This window comes from Mustela lutreola, chromosome 2 (assembly GCF_030435805.1).
Source record: "Mustela lutreola isolate mMusLut2 chromosome 2, mMusLut2.pri, whole genome shotgun sequence".
Lineage (NCBI taxonomy): Eukaryota > Metazoa > Chordata > Mammalia > Carnivora > Mustelidae > Mustela > Mustela lutreola.
The window spans coordinates 20836052-20850439 of NC_081291.1; the positions used below are offsets into that span (position 1 = coordinate 20836052).

Here is a 14388-nt window from a genome sequence, read left to right on the forward strand (position 1 = left end):
TAATACTGTACATTTACTTAGAACTTTACAGTATACAAAATGTATACTGTATACACACCTATGAAGTGGGTAGGGCTGAAGTTATCTTGATGAATAGAGGTGATAAAACTGAGCTCAGGGAAGTGTTAGCCTGCCCTCAGTGGAACGATCAGTGAGAAGCAGGTCTGTGGGGGAAAGACCCAGATCTTCCAGTTTCAAGAGGGGGTGATCTTTGGACTATAAATCCTGCCCACTTTGTTCCTTGATGAGTCATATGATAAAATACAAATTTATTTGGAAGGTAAACAATTATTATCTGTGAAAATGAATCCATACTTTAGTATGGTGCTTTTAGCTGAAGATGTTTCTAATTATGGAAATAATACAGAGAAATCTCTTCCAAAGTCACTAACAGATAATTTTACTGCAAAGGAAAAAGCACACAAATAACTTGCAGTTACTAATTTCTTGACCAAATAGGGTTTCATAAACTCTTCTAAATCATGTCTGAGGGCAGAAAGCTGCAGAAGACATGAAACAGCATTTCCCAATTTGTGTTTTGGGGAAGATGCTGGGGAAGAAAATAAGTGGATCATGAGCTAATCAGTTCAGAAAAGATTCAATTAAAATTGAACGGGCTTCTGTACTGTAGGACTTCTCAAAGCCTACCATACAAAGAAAGTTGTGAAATTTCTCCAACAGGAGTGTGACCGGCATTTCACGGGCTTGTTTGCTCACAGAATACCTTTCTCAGCCCTCCAGGACAGCAGAGCTCTATAGAATAGTGTGGGAAATCCTGACACAGTGGCTTCATCCACACAGCTCAGAGCCCAGAGCAATGGTGCTGCCCTGACTCTCTAGTAACATGGGTCACATGGGAAACCCTCACTTTCCCAGGAGTCTCAGCTCAGGCCATACACTGTGTGGGGAAGACCGTCACCATCATGGAAGCATGAATGGCAGACAGGTTGGGCCTCTAGCTGGGCCTGCCATTCCAGTTGACTTTCACTACTTTCAGGGAATGAGGGACAGTGTGGAAAGGAATCAGGGGTGAGACCTGGACCTGGGCTTATTACTGGAGCAAGCAGAGTGTCCAGGTCACCATCCCCTAGGAGAGATCTGTGAGAAGGCAGAGAAGCCAGAGGCTGCCCTGAAGTACCAGCAGGGACTGGCAAATGAGAAAAGGACCTGGGCATTTAGCTCTTGGCTTTGGTACGTTTCACACAGAAGCATCCCCTGACAGTGGAGATGACCAGCTCTAGCTCCTGGACTCACTTACTGCCCTTCATACTGGACTGTCCAGACTAGCCAGAACATTTTTCTTGGTTTACATAGAAAGATTAGTTTGTATGTTCGCTGAGGATGCCTCTCAAGCAGTGATAGAAGTAGTCAGCCAACTGCAAGACCATCCTCAGGGGGCTCTCACTCAGCTGCTGTTTCAGAACAAACCTCACAGCATACACCTAAAGGTCTGGGGCTTCAAAACCCCTTCCTCAGTTCATTGGCACCCTTAGGAACTTAGACAGGAAAATGGAAAATATGCTCATCTGTTCCTGCCAGTTCAGTAATCACCTTGTCTTTGCTTTCTGCTGCATGGAGTAGAACCCAGCTGTTTGGGCCCTACCCCAGGTAAGACTGCAGTGTGGTAAGTCTGCCGTCTCCAGATCCATCGCAGGCCCCACGGGCTCTGGGACCTCACTCTGGTACCCAGGAAAAGCTCATGATTTGTACATTGTGTTTGTTTCCCCCACCTCCTACCAATAGCCTGCTGGAGAAGGTCGAACAGGAAACATGGCGTGAAACCGGCATTTCCTTTGTGACCTCAGTCACCCGCCTCATGGAACGCCTTCTTGACTACAGGTATCTTCTCAGACACCAACTTACCTGACCTCTTCTCTGATCAGGATGCTCTCCTCAGCAAGGGCATCCCCAACTATAAAATTAAGACCATGTGGCCTTCAAGGGGAGGACTGGTCTGGGTTTTGGGTGCCATCACCAGTCATGAGGCATCTACTGATGGCCAAGGAGAGAAAGGGAAAGAGCCTTCTCCCAAGGGTGGGCCAGGGCTTCCTGGGATTCCCTAATATGTGCTCCCAGGGGATATTCCAGGGACATGCTGGCATCTGGCTTTCCATCCAAAAATCAAGGCTCAGAGAAATGGCCACAGCAGAACAATGCAGGAAACAGGGTCCTTTGTGCAGATGTTCCTAAGAGCCATATGGCAGATGGGCAGGGAGATGTCACCTAGTGTGGAAGTGGGACCTTGTAGGACTTCCAGTTGGTTTTTCCAGGGACTGGGGACCCTATTTTTCCATACCTCTATTCTTTGCCTAAAGTCTGCTTATTTCTGTCCCTTGGTCCTGGTAATGAATAGATTAGAGGAAGCAGATGTGAGCTCAGAGATCTTTATGCTGTGTTCAGTCTGAGAGTTCATGTAAAATTTGTTTTTAGATGAAGTCTTGCCTTCTGTCATATCATGGCTTTTGAATTACTCCAAAACAGGCTTATTCTCTCAGAAGAGTTCATGTGGTGGTTAGAGGAAAGTGATAGGGAATGAGGAAGAATGACAGAGTAAACCCATCGCCAAGCAATAGTTGTCTCCTCTGTGCTACCAGATGTGCAAACACGAAGGGAGAGTACTTGCAACCAATGTATCAGGAAATTAGGGAGTTTAGGCCACCTCCAGCTGCTGCTGAATAGAGGGTACTGCTATGCCAAGACTTCTGCTTTGCAGAAGACTCAGGTGTCCATCCTGTGCACTAGCTGGGCTTGGAAAAGGAATTCCTGAGAAATGGGCTCACGTCTTAAGCATCTCCTTTTCCTGTAGCACAACTGTGCCTTATGAGGTCAAAAGTGGCCTTTTGGGGACCTCTTTTAGAATAGTGAACCCCCTTGCTCATGCCACCTCCCCAGCCTTTTCTGTACCTGCCATCAGACAGGGAAGGTTGGACAAAATTCTGTAACCTCCCCCTCACTGAAACATTTACTAAAGGTCAGCTCTATTCCGCGGCCTACTAGAAAGAGCCAAAATTAATTTCCTAGCCTAGTTCTAGCTGTCTGTTTGATTTTTGTACCTACCTTGTACAAACAATTCAAACTCATGGCCAAAACCAATTTCATTCTCTTACATTTCTTGCCTCAAGAATGGTTCCTAAAAAACAAAGTTCATATTCTTTCATGTGGCATCAAAGCCCCTTCATAAACTGGCCTTTGCCCACTTATTCAGCCCTGTCCCCTGACAGTCCCCACTAGCCATGTGCATACCCTAACCTCCTAGTGGTGTTCTTTGCTAACACAAAAGGAAACACCACAATCCTTATGATGGCTCTTATCTATTAAAAATATACCACATGCTCTGTGCTTTACAAACACTGTCTCTAATCCCATATGCAGCCCTGAAGGATTTATCCTTGTTTTCATCAGTGAAGAAACACCATTGGTAGGAAATGCCATTAGTAGGATCTGAACCCACACCTGACTCAAGAGCCATGCCCTCTCCCCTCACCCATGTTGTCCCCACTCACATCTTTCCCTTCTGTCTTCTCTACGTGCTGTCTTCTCCCAAGAGTGCCCTTCCTACCAAGTCCCATCAAGGAGGCTTTCCCAGATAGGAGCTCACCTGGATCTTTGCACGTACTTCTTCCAAAGCATCCAAAGCCCTTTGGATCATTTGTCACCTTTCTGACTCATTCAGTTGAAGAGAGTGACTTCTTGAGGACAGGGACCTTGTCCTTATCTCCCCGGTTCCCTGCATGGAGTTTTGATGGTCCTCAGGCAGGTGTGCAGTACATACTGATTGACTAGAAGACCATGAAGGAAACAAGAAAGTCTCTTCAACCCCAGTGCAGTTCAGTTCATCAAGGACCTACTAAGAAAATAGTTGTTGACCGTTAAATATGTATACATTGATTACACAATTAATTAATAGTTTATACTCCAGAATGACTCACCCTAGAGTGTGAGACTCCGTTTTAGCATGAACCTCCTCTGGGCACCTCTTCCGTGTTTGCGCTAATGTCTCCATCTTCTGTGAGAACAGTACTCTGTGTCAGATACAGAGGTGCTCACTGGTGGCTTTGGTATTTCCCAGGCAAGGAAGCAGAGCCCCTGGGGTTGCAGGTGGGGGGAGTGGTTCTTAGTGCTCTGGAACATGCAGGGACAGAGCTAGAGTTGCCAAGCCTTGTGGATTTAATTGGAGCGCTCTATCTAGAAGAGAAATGGGAAGTTATGGAGCCTTCCAGTCCCGCCCCACCCAGGGGCTGCCTGGGCCCTGGTCTTGCTCAGCACAAGCACCATGTTCCCACCCACGTGTTTCAGAAGCCTGTTTAGGAGAGTCTTCCCTATTCCTTCTCCAGAGAAAATGCAGGAGAGCAACAAACACACCCAAGTCAGAGGCTTTAAAACATGTCCTCTCTGTGGAGTAGCCACACGGAAGTGATACAAAACCACACAGAAGAGAAGAGTCAGTTGTTAGCAGTGCATGGGAGAGGCAGTCATAGTGCACAAAGGTGGATGGGGAATGCCCCCTGCTACCAAAGGGTTGAGGCCAGTGCTTTTTTGTTTAATTGACTTGACGGTAAGGTTCTAGTTATGGCCAAACAGAAGGTGATACCTGGTAAGTGATTCAGATGCTTTCTAGAAAAAAAAAAAAACAAAAAAAAAAACATCCATTTAATGCCAAAGTAGCTAGTTGAGATGTCACTGCCCTCTCTGGGACCAACTTATTGGAGAGACAGATGCCTCCTGCCACTTTGAGTGTTACTTGTAACAAGTTGGCCATCTGGCCCTCCTCTTGAAAAGTCACAGTAGTTTCCTTTCCCTGGTAGCTCCAAAAGACAGGCTCTGCAGTGGCCTGTGCAGGAACCCCATGTCCAGCTACAGATGAACCAAATGCCCATGCCTGAGAGGGAACCCAGAAAGGAGGACCTTGGTCTCAAATCCCACATCGTTGCCTGCTCTGATAGTAGCCCTCCACAGAAGGAAGGACATTTGACTTTGTGGAACACCATGATTGCTGTGTAGATCGTTCAGTATTCTTTTCTTTCAAAGAAGTCATCCCTCTGGGAGCTGATTGCAGCAGGGAAGGTGGGGATAACTGAGTTTGTCCAACGATCACCCAGAAGTTCAGGGACTTGGACTAGGGCTCCTGACTCCCAGCTATGAGGTTTCTCCCTAGGCCACATGCCTGTCAGTGGAGCAAAGCCAAGACGCTTTCTCCCCCCGATCTTAGTGCTCCACAAACCCACCTATGCCCAGCTGCCTGAGGAGCTACATCTACACACCAGAGCAGCGTGGGGGTGCCACAGAACGGGGCGCAACAGGCAGATGGGACTCTGACCGGCTGTGCATACAGGAGGCTTCTTGCCAGATTCACCAATCTGGTTCTCCTTCTCCTCTGTCTCCTTGTGCCAAGCCTCTGCTCCTTCCAGAGGAGCTTGGTTTTGACCTCTCCCTCTCCCCTCTCTCCCTAGGGAAGGAGCACCATCCCCAGTGTTCCCGTTGTGTCTCACAGGCCAGCCCTGACCCCTCCTCCATCCAACCCTGCCCAGCTCAATCTAGCATGAACGCAGCCCAGCCCTGGCTGAAGCTACCCTCACGCCAGAAAGAAACTTCAAACATGTGTTTCTTTTTAGTGTACAGGAAGGACAGCACAGGGAGAAAAGTCAGTGAGGCGGCTAACATGATGACCAGGCCATGGCCGCTATAGCCACAGGATCCTGAGGCTAGGCCCTTGAAGCGTAGTATCTTGGCTTCTGTTGAACACTGTCCTACAAAAGGAGCTTCCCCTGTCAGGAAAGCTCTGTGCCTCTCCTTCTGAGGACTTGGGGATTTAACATTCTACTTTACCGATACCCTCTTCTGTGCTGAGGATACTGGTCGGTGCTGCTTTATGCCCTAATGTACTATCTGGTCTCTACACTCTGCCACCAGAATGAGGGGTTCAGTTGAATAGAGACCTCTGAGCCCTGAAAGTGGGTCCAAAGCTCAAGGGGAGTTCCCTGTACAGGCCCCATCTGTGGAAGCATTTTCTGTTGGAGAGCATCCTAATTTCGTGTCTAGTCATGCTAATGCCTCCGTGACTCTGGAGTCCTAGGCTTTGTCTCAGAGGCAGCACTTCGTGTCATGGGACATTTATTTGTGTTCTCCCATCCAGGGACTGCATGAAAGGAGAGGAAACAGAAAATAAGAAGATCGGCTGTACTGTTAACCTGATGGTGAGAAGACATGGGCCCTTCCTCCTGTCTGCCCCGTGGAATCTGTCCTACAGTGTGATGGGCTTGGCCCTTCTACAGTGGCTGTAAGCCTAAGGGTTTGAGTCAGGATATCAGCTCTGTCACTGGTATCTTGGAGGTCTGCAACTCCTCAGTCACATTCCCACTTGGGAAAGGAACGACATGAGCTTCTCTTTGGACAGAACTCCACACTGGCCTCTTGGCAAGGTCCAGTCAACCCTGACATACCCTACATCCCAGTCTGCCTTGGCCCTCGTCCCCTTCCTTACTCACCACTTAGGACTCCCCCAGGTCTGCCACTGGCTGCACCACACCTGGGGAGCAGGTGTGTCTTCTAGCTGATTCTTTCTCTTTCTGGTGCTGGGGGCCTCCATGGCCTGCCCTCCTCCTCCCGCCCAGCACACCCAGGGCTTTGGCCAGCCGCCTGGAGCTCAGGTATGGTTGCTACAGGGGGAGGCCTCTCTCATCTTGATGTGTATTTCCTTCTCTCTTACAGAATTTTTACAAATCTGAGATCAATAAAGAAGAGATGTATATCCGCTACATCCACAAGCTCTGTGACATGCACTTACAGGCTGAAAACTACACAGGTGCGTGGCAGGGGGCCAGCCGTGCCTTCCCCTGAGGACAGATAGGACAGGAATGCACAGCAGGCAGGAGAACGCTCTGAGCTGGTGCTTGCCAGATCTTAGCAGAACGGTGGAGCCTGGGCTGCGCCCTCACCTGGCTCCTTTCCCTCAGCAACTTTGTAAAATGTGGTAGAGAGAAAGCAGGCAGAAATTCCTCTGTGCCAACACGCCTGTCCTCTGCTGTGTGAGGCCGCTACGCTCTCTCTGTGCCTCCAGTCCACCAACTCTGAGGCCTCAAGGGTAACCTCCAAATTCTGACGTGCTAGGTTCAGGCATCCTGAGTTCAGTGTCACTCTCCATGAGCACAGCCTTCCTGAAGACCTCCACAGCCAGAGCTAAGTGAGGCCACAACACAGAAATAGCCACCTAACCCTGGGCCTTCCAGAGCTCACTGGCAGAACTGCCTCGCACCCTAGGCTCTCCCTCCCGCAGCTGCACAGAGCAGCCCCACTTCGAGCTCCCGATGGAGAGCATGCCGAGTGCGGAGAGTGGCCACCTGGCTTCCTGACCAGCCAGATGGGGGTGCTTTCACTGTGTGTACAATTTAATCCAAACTAAGGCCTGTGCTTTTCTTTTCTTTTTTTTTTTTTTTTCTTTTGTGGGAGATGGGCAGAGGAGGAGAGAGAAAGAGAATCTTAAGCAGACTCCCCACGGAGCACAGAGCCCAACACAGGGCTCAATCTCACGACCCTGAGATCATTACCTGAGCCAAAATCAAGGGTTAGATGCTTAATTGAGCCACCTGGGCCCCCAAAGTCCTTTTCTAATGGAACAAACTGAACAGCACGTCAACCTGCCTATCACACCAGTTACTGAGCACGATGCTGGGTCAGGAGAGCGTATGCGTGCACGGGGCTCCTTTCTGATCATCATGTGCCATATCCCCCCAGATAGCCACCTTCCTCACGGTGGTGACCAGCCACCACACCCTACCTCTCGAGCTCAGGACTTGAATCTGTGTGGCAAACCAGGAAATTCAAGCTATTCTTGTCCATAAACATGACTAGAATTAGCTGGATCTGTAGAAACTCAGAATCTTCCCTCCTCGTCTCAAGATGTAAGAGATCGTTTGCTATAGATGCCACCTTTCCTGACCACACAGGTTGGCAGGAATTAAAATCTGAAATGACTGGGCTGAACCTGCCATTCTCAGTGTCTGCTTCCACCCATGATTCCAGCAGCCCTCTGAGAAAGGGGTGAAGTCATAGACTTTGATAAATTTCATGTACTGTAGAGGCTTTTACTAACTCCTTGAGGACTGGGCCATGACTAAGAGGCCAGGTCAGGGATCTGGACAGAGAACGGGTGCTACTCTCTGGTGGCCTCAGGAGTAGCATCTGAAAGGATATAGTCAGAAAGAAGAAGATTTCTCCTGGTTTCCTAAGTTTCAGAGGGAGGCCTCTAGTGCTTCAGGGTCTTGTCACCAGAAAGAAAGGACTCCTCACCCCGATCCAATAAGGAGGCCTGTGCATCCCTGGACAGGAAGGTCCAGTGGCCAGAGCACAGGCAGAGAGGCAATGACAAGGAGCCCAGAGAGTGGCTGCAGGCAGGTGTATATGGCTAAAACTGGAAGTGGGTTCTGGACTAGTTGGAGATGAGATTCTTCACAGTCATGGGGAGCAGACTTGAGTAGGGCCTTGAAGGCCAGGCAGAAGCTAGAACTACCTACCTTGCCAATAGGAGATGCCCACTGAAAATGAGCAAATAGAACAGGAATGAGTGGTGGTTGTAATTCAGTGTGACACATGCCTTAAAATTGAGGGAACCATAGTATTTCAGTGTTATTGTTCATTTGTTTCTTTAAGATTTTATTTATTTATTTGACAGAGAAAGAGAGCGATCATAAGTAGGCAGGACGGGGGGAGCAGGCTCCCCACTGAGCAGAGACCTTGACACGGGGCTCAATCCCAGGACCCCGAGATCATGACCTGAGCCAAAGGCAGAGGCTTAACCCACTGAGCCACCCAGGCACCCTGGTGGTGTTGTTTGATATAAGCTTCTCCAACAGTTGCACATATAGGGTAAGGCGCCACTGGTCCTTGGGCCTGGGTCCAGCAAAGCTTTGGCTCCTCTAGGAATAGAGCTTTCGGCTACAGGCCCATCACAGTTACCACCACTTACACTCCTCTCTGGTCCTTTTAGAAACAGTAGAGATGAGGGATGCTAAGATCAGAAAGTAGTTCTGGAGCCACTGGGGCTAGCTTGGAGGGGTTGCTGAGAGAAACCTGGATCAGTGCCCACCCACAAAAGGCAGTCTGAGAAGGCTGGAGAGGAAGCTGTAGTCAGTTGTCCGAAAGGAACCCAAGAACTGTCTGACATGTCAGCATCTCCCAAAGCAAGGCAGCCTGTACACAAACTCAGGTAACCAGGCTGTGCTTTACCTGGAGCCCAGCGTCAGTGAGCAGCTGTGGGAGGAAGGTGCCTGCCAGGATCTTAGGCCCCTTAATGCTATGGGCAGCCCCTCTATGTCACCTTCGGTATCCAGTGTCCCTGACCTGGGCTGCACATGACCTGCCCTCGCATGGTACTTAGCCTCATCCACTGGCACCAGGTGACTCCCAGGCTCCTGAGGAAAAGTCCCTGGACCTCCATGTTGTCTGTCTCCACAGAGGTTGCATTCACTCTGCTCCTCTACTGTGAGCTGCTACAGTGGGAGGAACGGCCGCTGCGGGAATTTCTGCACTACCCGTCGCAGACCGAGTGGCAGCGGAAAGAAGGACTGTGCCGCAAAATCATCCACTACTTCAACAAAGGCAAGGTAGGGTGATTAGCCAAGCCTTTCAGCTCTTAGGCTTCCACCATGTTGCTTCCACCATCTCAACACTGATGGGCCGGGCAGAGGCTCCAGGGGGTAAGGGGGAGGGAATTAAGCTCATGCATGCCCATGTGTGTGTGTTAGCTTTGGAGGCAGCATGAATTTTCTCTGGGAAAAAAAACAAATATATATATGTAACAGTTTAATTCTGTGGCTTGGAAGCCAATTCCAGGTTCAAGGTGTGAGAGACGACTCCACTGAGCAGCTTGGCACAGGCTGACGCTCCTACCGCGGGGGCTTCTGGGCCCCCACTGATACATATTAGATTTACTTCAAGAACTGATGTTGTTTTCCTATTCTGCTGTAGAAAATATGAGTTGTAACAATGAGTAGATTTTAACCTTGGTCAAAGGAGGCCTGTCCTCCTTCTCAGTGGTGGCACATCTTATTTCCCTCCCTCACAGCACAAACTGGACTGTCTCACTGGTGTTCTTCCCCATCAAGCTCAGATCTGTGGGATTGGCAGGCACTGTCAGCATTGGTTTTAGCCTCCTGGGGACTCCCCTGCCATCCTGCTCCCAACCCCCAGAGGGCTCCTCGTGGGACCCTCTGACGGCCTACAGTAGGCTGTGGCCCATGTACTGCAGAGGCTGGTTGGGTGGCTTGTTGATGCTGTTTGCTCATCATTCAGCTTTGAGTATGCTTTAAGAAGCTGAATTTTTTTTAATTTTTATTTATTTTTTTAATTTCTTTTCAGTGTTCCAGAATTCATTGTTTATGCACCATGCCACCCAGTGCTCCATGCAATACATGCCCTCCATAACAGCTACCACCAGGCTCACCCAACTTACCACCCCCTGCCCCTCCAAAACCCTCAGATTGTTTTTCAGAGTCCACAGTCTCTCATAGTTATCTCCCCCTCCAATTTCTCCCAACTCCCTTCTCCTCTCCATCTCCCCATGTCCTCCGTGTTATTCCTTATGCTCCACAAATAAGCAAAACCATATGATAATTGACTCTCTCTGCTTGACTTATTTCACTCAGCATAATCTCTTCCAGTCCCATCCATGTTGATGCAAAAGTTGAGCATTCATCCTTTCTGACGGAGGCATAATACTCAATAGTATATAGACTATATGGCATATATATATGTACATATATACATATATGGCACAGTGTATGGACTACATCTTCCTTATCCATTCGTAAAAAGCTGAATTTGAATCACTCGAGGAACTGTCATGGCTAAACCCCTGAATTGCGTGGAAATTAAGTTTTTTTAAGGAGTTTTTTCATCATCAAAAAGAAAGGTTTAAACATTAATGGCTTTAATCCATAAATCAGAAAACATTGGCCAGTTTTATATAACATAGGAGAAATCTTTGTCAAAAGAATTCACCCATGTAGGAAGCTTTCCAAACCCTCAGGAGCTCTCAGCCTAGTCCAGTAAGGAGGCCCATGCTCAGTGCTTGGGCAGCCCCCTGTGACTGAGCCCCAGTGCCATCCCGAAGCTCCTCTCCTTGCCTGTCCAGGGCAAGGACGCAGAGCCCCACACCAGCACACTTTCAGGCCTGCCCTTCTGGCACCCAGCCCACCCGGAGCTGCCATCCACCCACATGCACAGCAAGCCTTGCCTGGCCAGCTCGAGAGGGCAGCGTGAGGGCTTTGTTTTGTTTTTTAAGATTTTATTTATTTGAGAGAGAGCAAGAAAGAGAGAGCATGAACAGGGTGAGGGGCAGGGAGACAAGCAGACTCTCCGTTGAGCTGGGAGCGTGATGCAGGGCTCCGGGATCATGACCTGAGCCGAAGGCGGAGGCTTAACCCTTTGAGCCACCCAGGTGCCCGGTACATGAGTACCTTCAGTGTATTTGTTCTCTTTTTTTTCCTTTGGCACAGAGGATGGAGTGGAGAGCTAACCCAATCTGATGGAGTTTACCAGCAGGACAATCATCCCCGTCTTCACTCCACACTACACTAGTGTTTGGAAAAGGAGGTTTACAGCCTAGTATAGACAAGAGAATCAAAATGCAAAACCTGCCCAAGTATTGTAGATGAGCAGGACAGGGGGAAGGACCAGAGGCTCTGGAGGCCACCTTCTTGAGGCTCTCCCACTTCTGGCAACCCTGTTTTTTGCTGTGAGTTGCTGGGGGAATAGGTTCTATGCTGAGTGCAGACCCCTGAGTGAGCCCTTTCATAAGATCATCCTCAAAGAGGTATTTATCAGATTCATTCTGTTGGGTTCATACAGAAGACCGAACTTCTGTGTTTCTCTTCCTCGGTACAGAAACCAGTGGATAGAACCAGTGGAATAGGCTAACCAGTTCTTGAAAGCCTTCAGGTTTGGGTTTTTATTATTATTATTAACCTCAAAAAAGCAAAACCTGGCTGTTGCAGAAGAAGTGTTCCTGTAGGGTTCTTGGTGCCAGGAAAAAAGCTACCTTGGCAGCAGGAAGAAGGAAGAAAAGAAGACTCTGGGGAAGGACAGGTAAAGGGATTCTGGTCCTCAGCCCTGCCAGCACGCTCTGCCTCACAAGGCAGGCTCTCTGCTTTTCTTACACACACACCAACCTCTGTCATCTGCCTGATACAGATATCCCAGCATTCTGTAGTCTCATGTGTATTTCATGAGCACCCAGAAGGATAGAGTCAGAAGTTCAATTCCTGCTCGTAGTCTAACCCAGGGCGATTCTCACCAGTGGTGAAGTGGTTAGCCTGGAAATTTGCCTCAAGCTGGACTGGGCTCCAGTCCACAGAGAGTCAGCATTCCCAGACCAGACCAGGAAAGGAGCACTCAAAGGGCTTGGCAGAGTGGGAATTGAAAGAAGGAAGGAGAGGTGTGAAGGTGGAAACTGGTCTTCCACCACAGGGCAGAGGGAGCAAACAGGAGGGGCAGCTGGACAAAGGTCTCCGACCCTTGCTTATCTGAAAAACAGACCATCAGGACTAGAGCAGCCTTCTCCATGGAGCTGGGCTTGGGCTCTCCTGATGGAGGGTTACTGTTGCCTGTGCTCCTCTGAAGGAATGATGAATCTGTTGCTTCTAATAGACTGTGTGTAAACAGAAGTACAAAGACTGTCTGGAGTCCCGGGCCTGCACCTGCCTTCCCAGTTTGATTAGAATGAGCGCTGAGTCAGTGTAACTTCCATGCCATCCCTGTCAGAGGGGCCACGAAGTTGTGTCATAGCACACATCCACCAGAGCTGGTGGAAATAATTGGATTTCAGACATCGGTAGGAGATGTCTCCTCCTGCCCGAAGGAAGGAGACCAGAGAAAAGCTATAGCGGGGGTGTGGTGTACCTGCAGCATGTTCCTTACCTGTGTTGAGAGGCAAACCGGCACAGTCCCTGAAGGCTGACAAAAGGTCTTCAAACTCTTGGTCCTAGGTCGCTCTAAAGATAACTAAGGGGTAGGTGGGAGGAGAGGTTAGAGCAGAAGGGCAGATTACACCAAGTAGGGCAGAAATGCCAGCAAGGCAGATGAGCATTGATCCCAGGAGGAGAGAAGACCTGTTTTACTGGGAGCTGCTGTCAGCAGACCAAGTGCCTTTAGGCCCACGTAGGGCCCTCTTCACCCAAATGAGCGGTTCCCCACAGGAGGCTCATGGCAAGTTGGCCAGAGATCTGTGCACAGCTCAGCTGCTTAGCCAGCCCCCATGGAGTGGCCTGCCTGGCAGACCCTGCAGCGGGTCCTTGGCTGAGACCTGCCCAAGTGGCGCTCAGAGCCAGAAAGAGGGCTGACACTTCCTGCTTGAAAGATTCATTGTGGGGGTGTAAGAGGTTTCCTAGCCCACTAAGGCAGAGGCATCATATTAACTCAGGGATCCAGAGTCAGTTTCAAAATTCCCTTTGAGGGGCACCTGGGTGGCTCAGTCACTAAGTATCTGCCTTTGGCTCAGGTCATGATCCCAGAGTCCTGGGATTGAGCCCCACATCAGCTCCCTGCCCCTCTCTCTGCCGGCCTCTCTGCCTACTTTTGATCTGTCCATTTTTTCTTAAGAGGTCATTGTTTCCACCCAAGTTTCCATTGACAGATGAATGGATAAAGACGAGGTGGTATATAGATACATAATGAAACACTACTCAGCCATCAAAAAGAATGAAATCTTGCCATTTGCAACAACATGGATAGAGCTAGAGGGTAGCATGCTAAGCGAAGTGAATCAGTCAGAGAAAGACAAGTACCTTATGATTTCACATGTATGTAGCATTTAAGAAACAAAACAAATGATTAAAGGAAAGAAAAGAGACAAGCCAAGAAACAGACGCTGGTGCACATTCCTGGCACCAGTTTCAGAGTCTGACTGACAGGTGCCAGAGGGGAGGGGGCTGGAGGAAGGGGCGAAATATGGGCTGGAGATGAAGGAGGGCACTAGTTCTGATGAGCACTGGGTGTGGTGTGGGAGGGCTGAATCACCATATTGTATGCCAGAATCTAATATTACACTGAATGTTAACTAACGGGGATTTAAATAAAAGCTTAAAAAATAACAAAAATCATTATTACCTTCATGAACTTACTCAGTACATCTTTATAAAGTACCTGCTCATGCTTGGCAGTGCTCTAGGCTCTGAGGATAAAGTAAATAAACAGGGTTCCTGCCTTCATGTAGCTTATCATCCAATTGAGACTAATACAACAAAAAAGTAAATACTTTTTTAAGATAACTGGAGAGTAATGAAACTCTCCAGAAGAGAAGGGGTCAGGAAGTTCCCATCCTTAATGAGGTAGTCAGAAAAAGGCCTCTTGGAGGTAGAGACGTTTGAGGAGAAACCTGAAAGCTACGCCTTGAGC

General features: G+C 48.9%; 1 protein-coding gene across 9 annotated transcripts in view; it reads left to right on the forward strand.

Annotated features, from left to right (window-relative positions):
- Positions 1-14388, forward strand: part of DOCK3 (dedicator of cytokinesis 3) — a 578190-nt gene that overhangs the window by 537460 nt on the left and 26342 nt on the right. For 8 of the 9 annotated variants that reach the window (XM_059161016.1, XM_059161023.1, XM_059161018.1 and 5 more), the window contains exons 34-38: positions 1582-1608; positions 1744-1839; positions 6134-6194; positions 6709-6802; positions 9451-9599. In XM_059161016.1, coding sequence (XP_059016999.1) covers positions 1582-1608; positions 1744-1839; positions 6134-6194; positions 6709-6802; positions 9451-9599 — 427 coding nt within the window. The remainder of the gene's footprint in view (positions 1-1581; positions 1609-1743; positions 1840-6133; positions 6195-6708; positions 6803-9450; positions 9600-14388) is intronic. The other variant, XM_059161019.1, reaches the window with a different exon arrangement.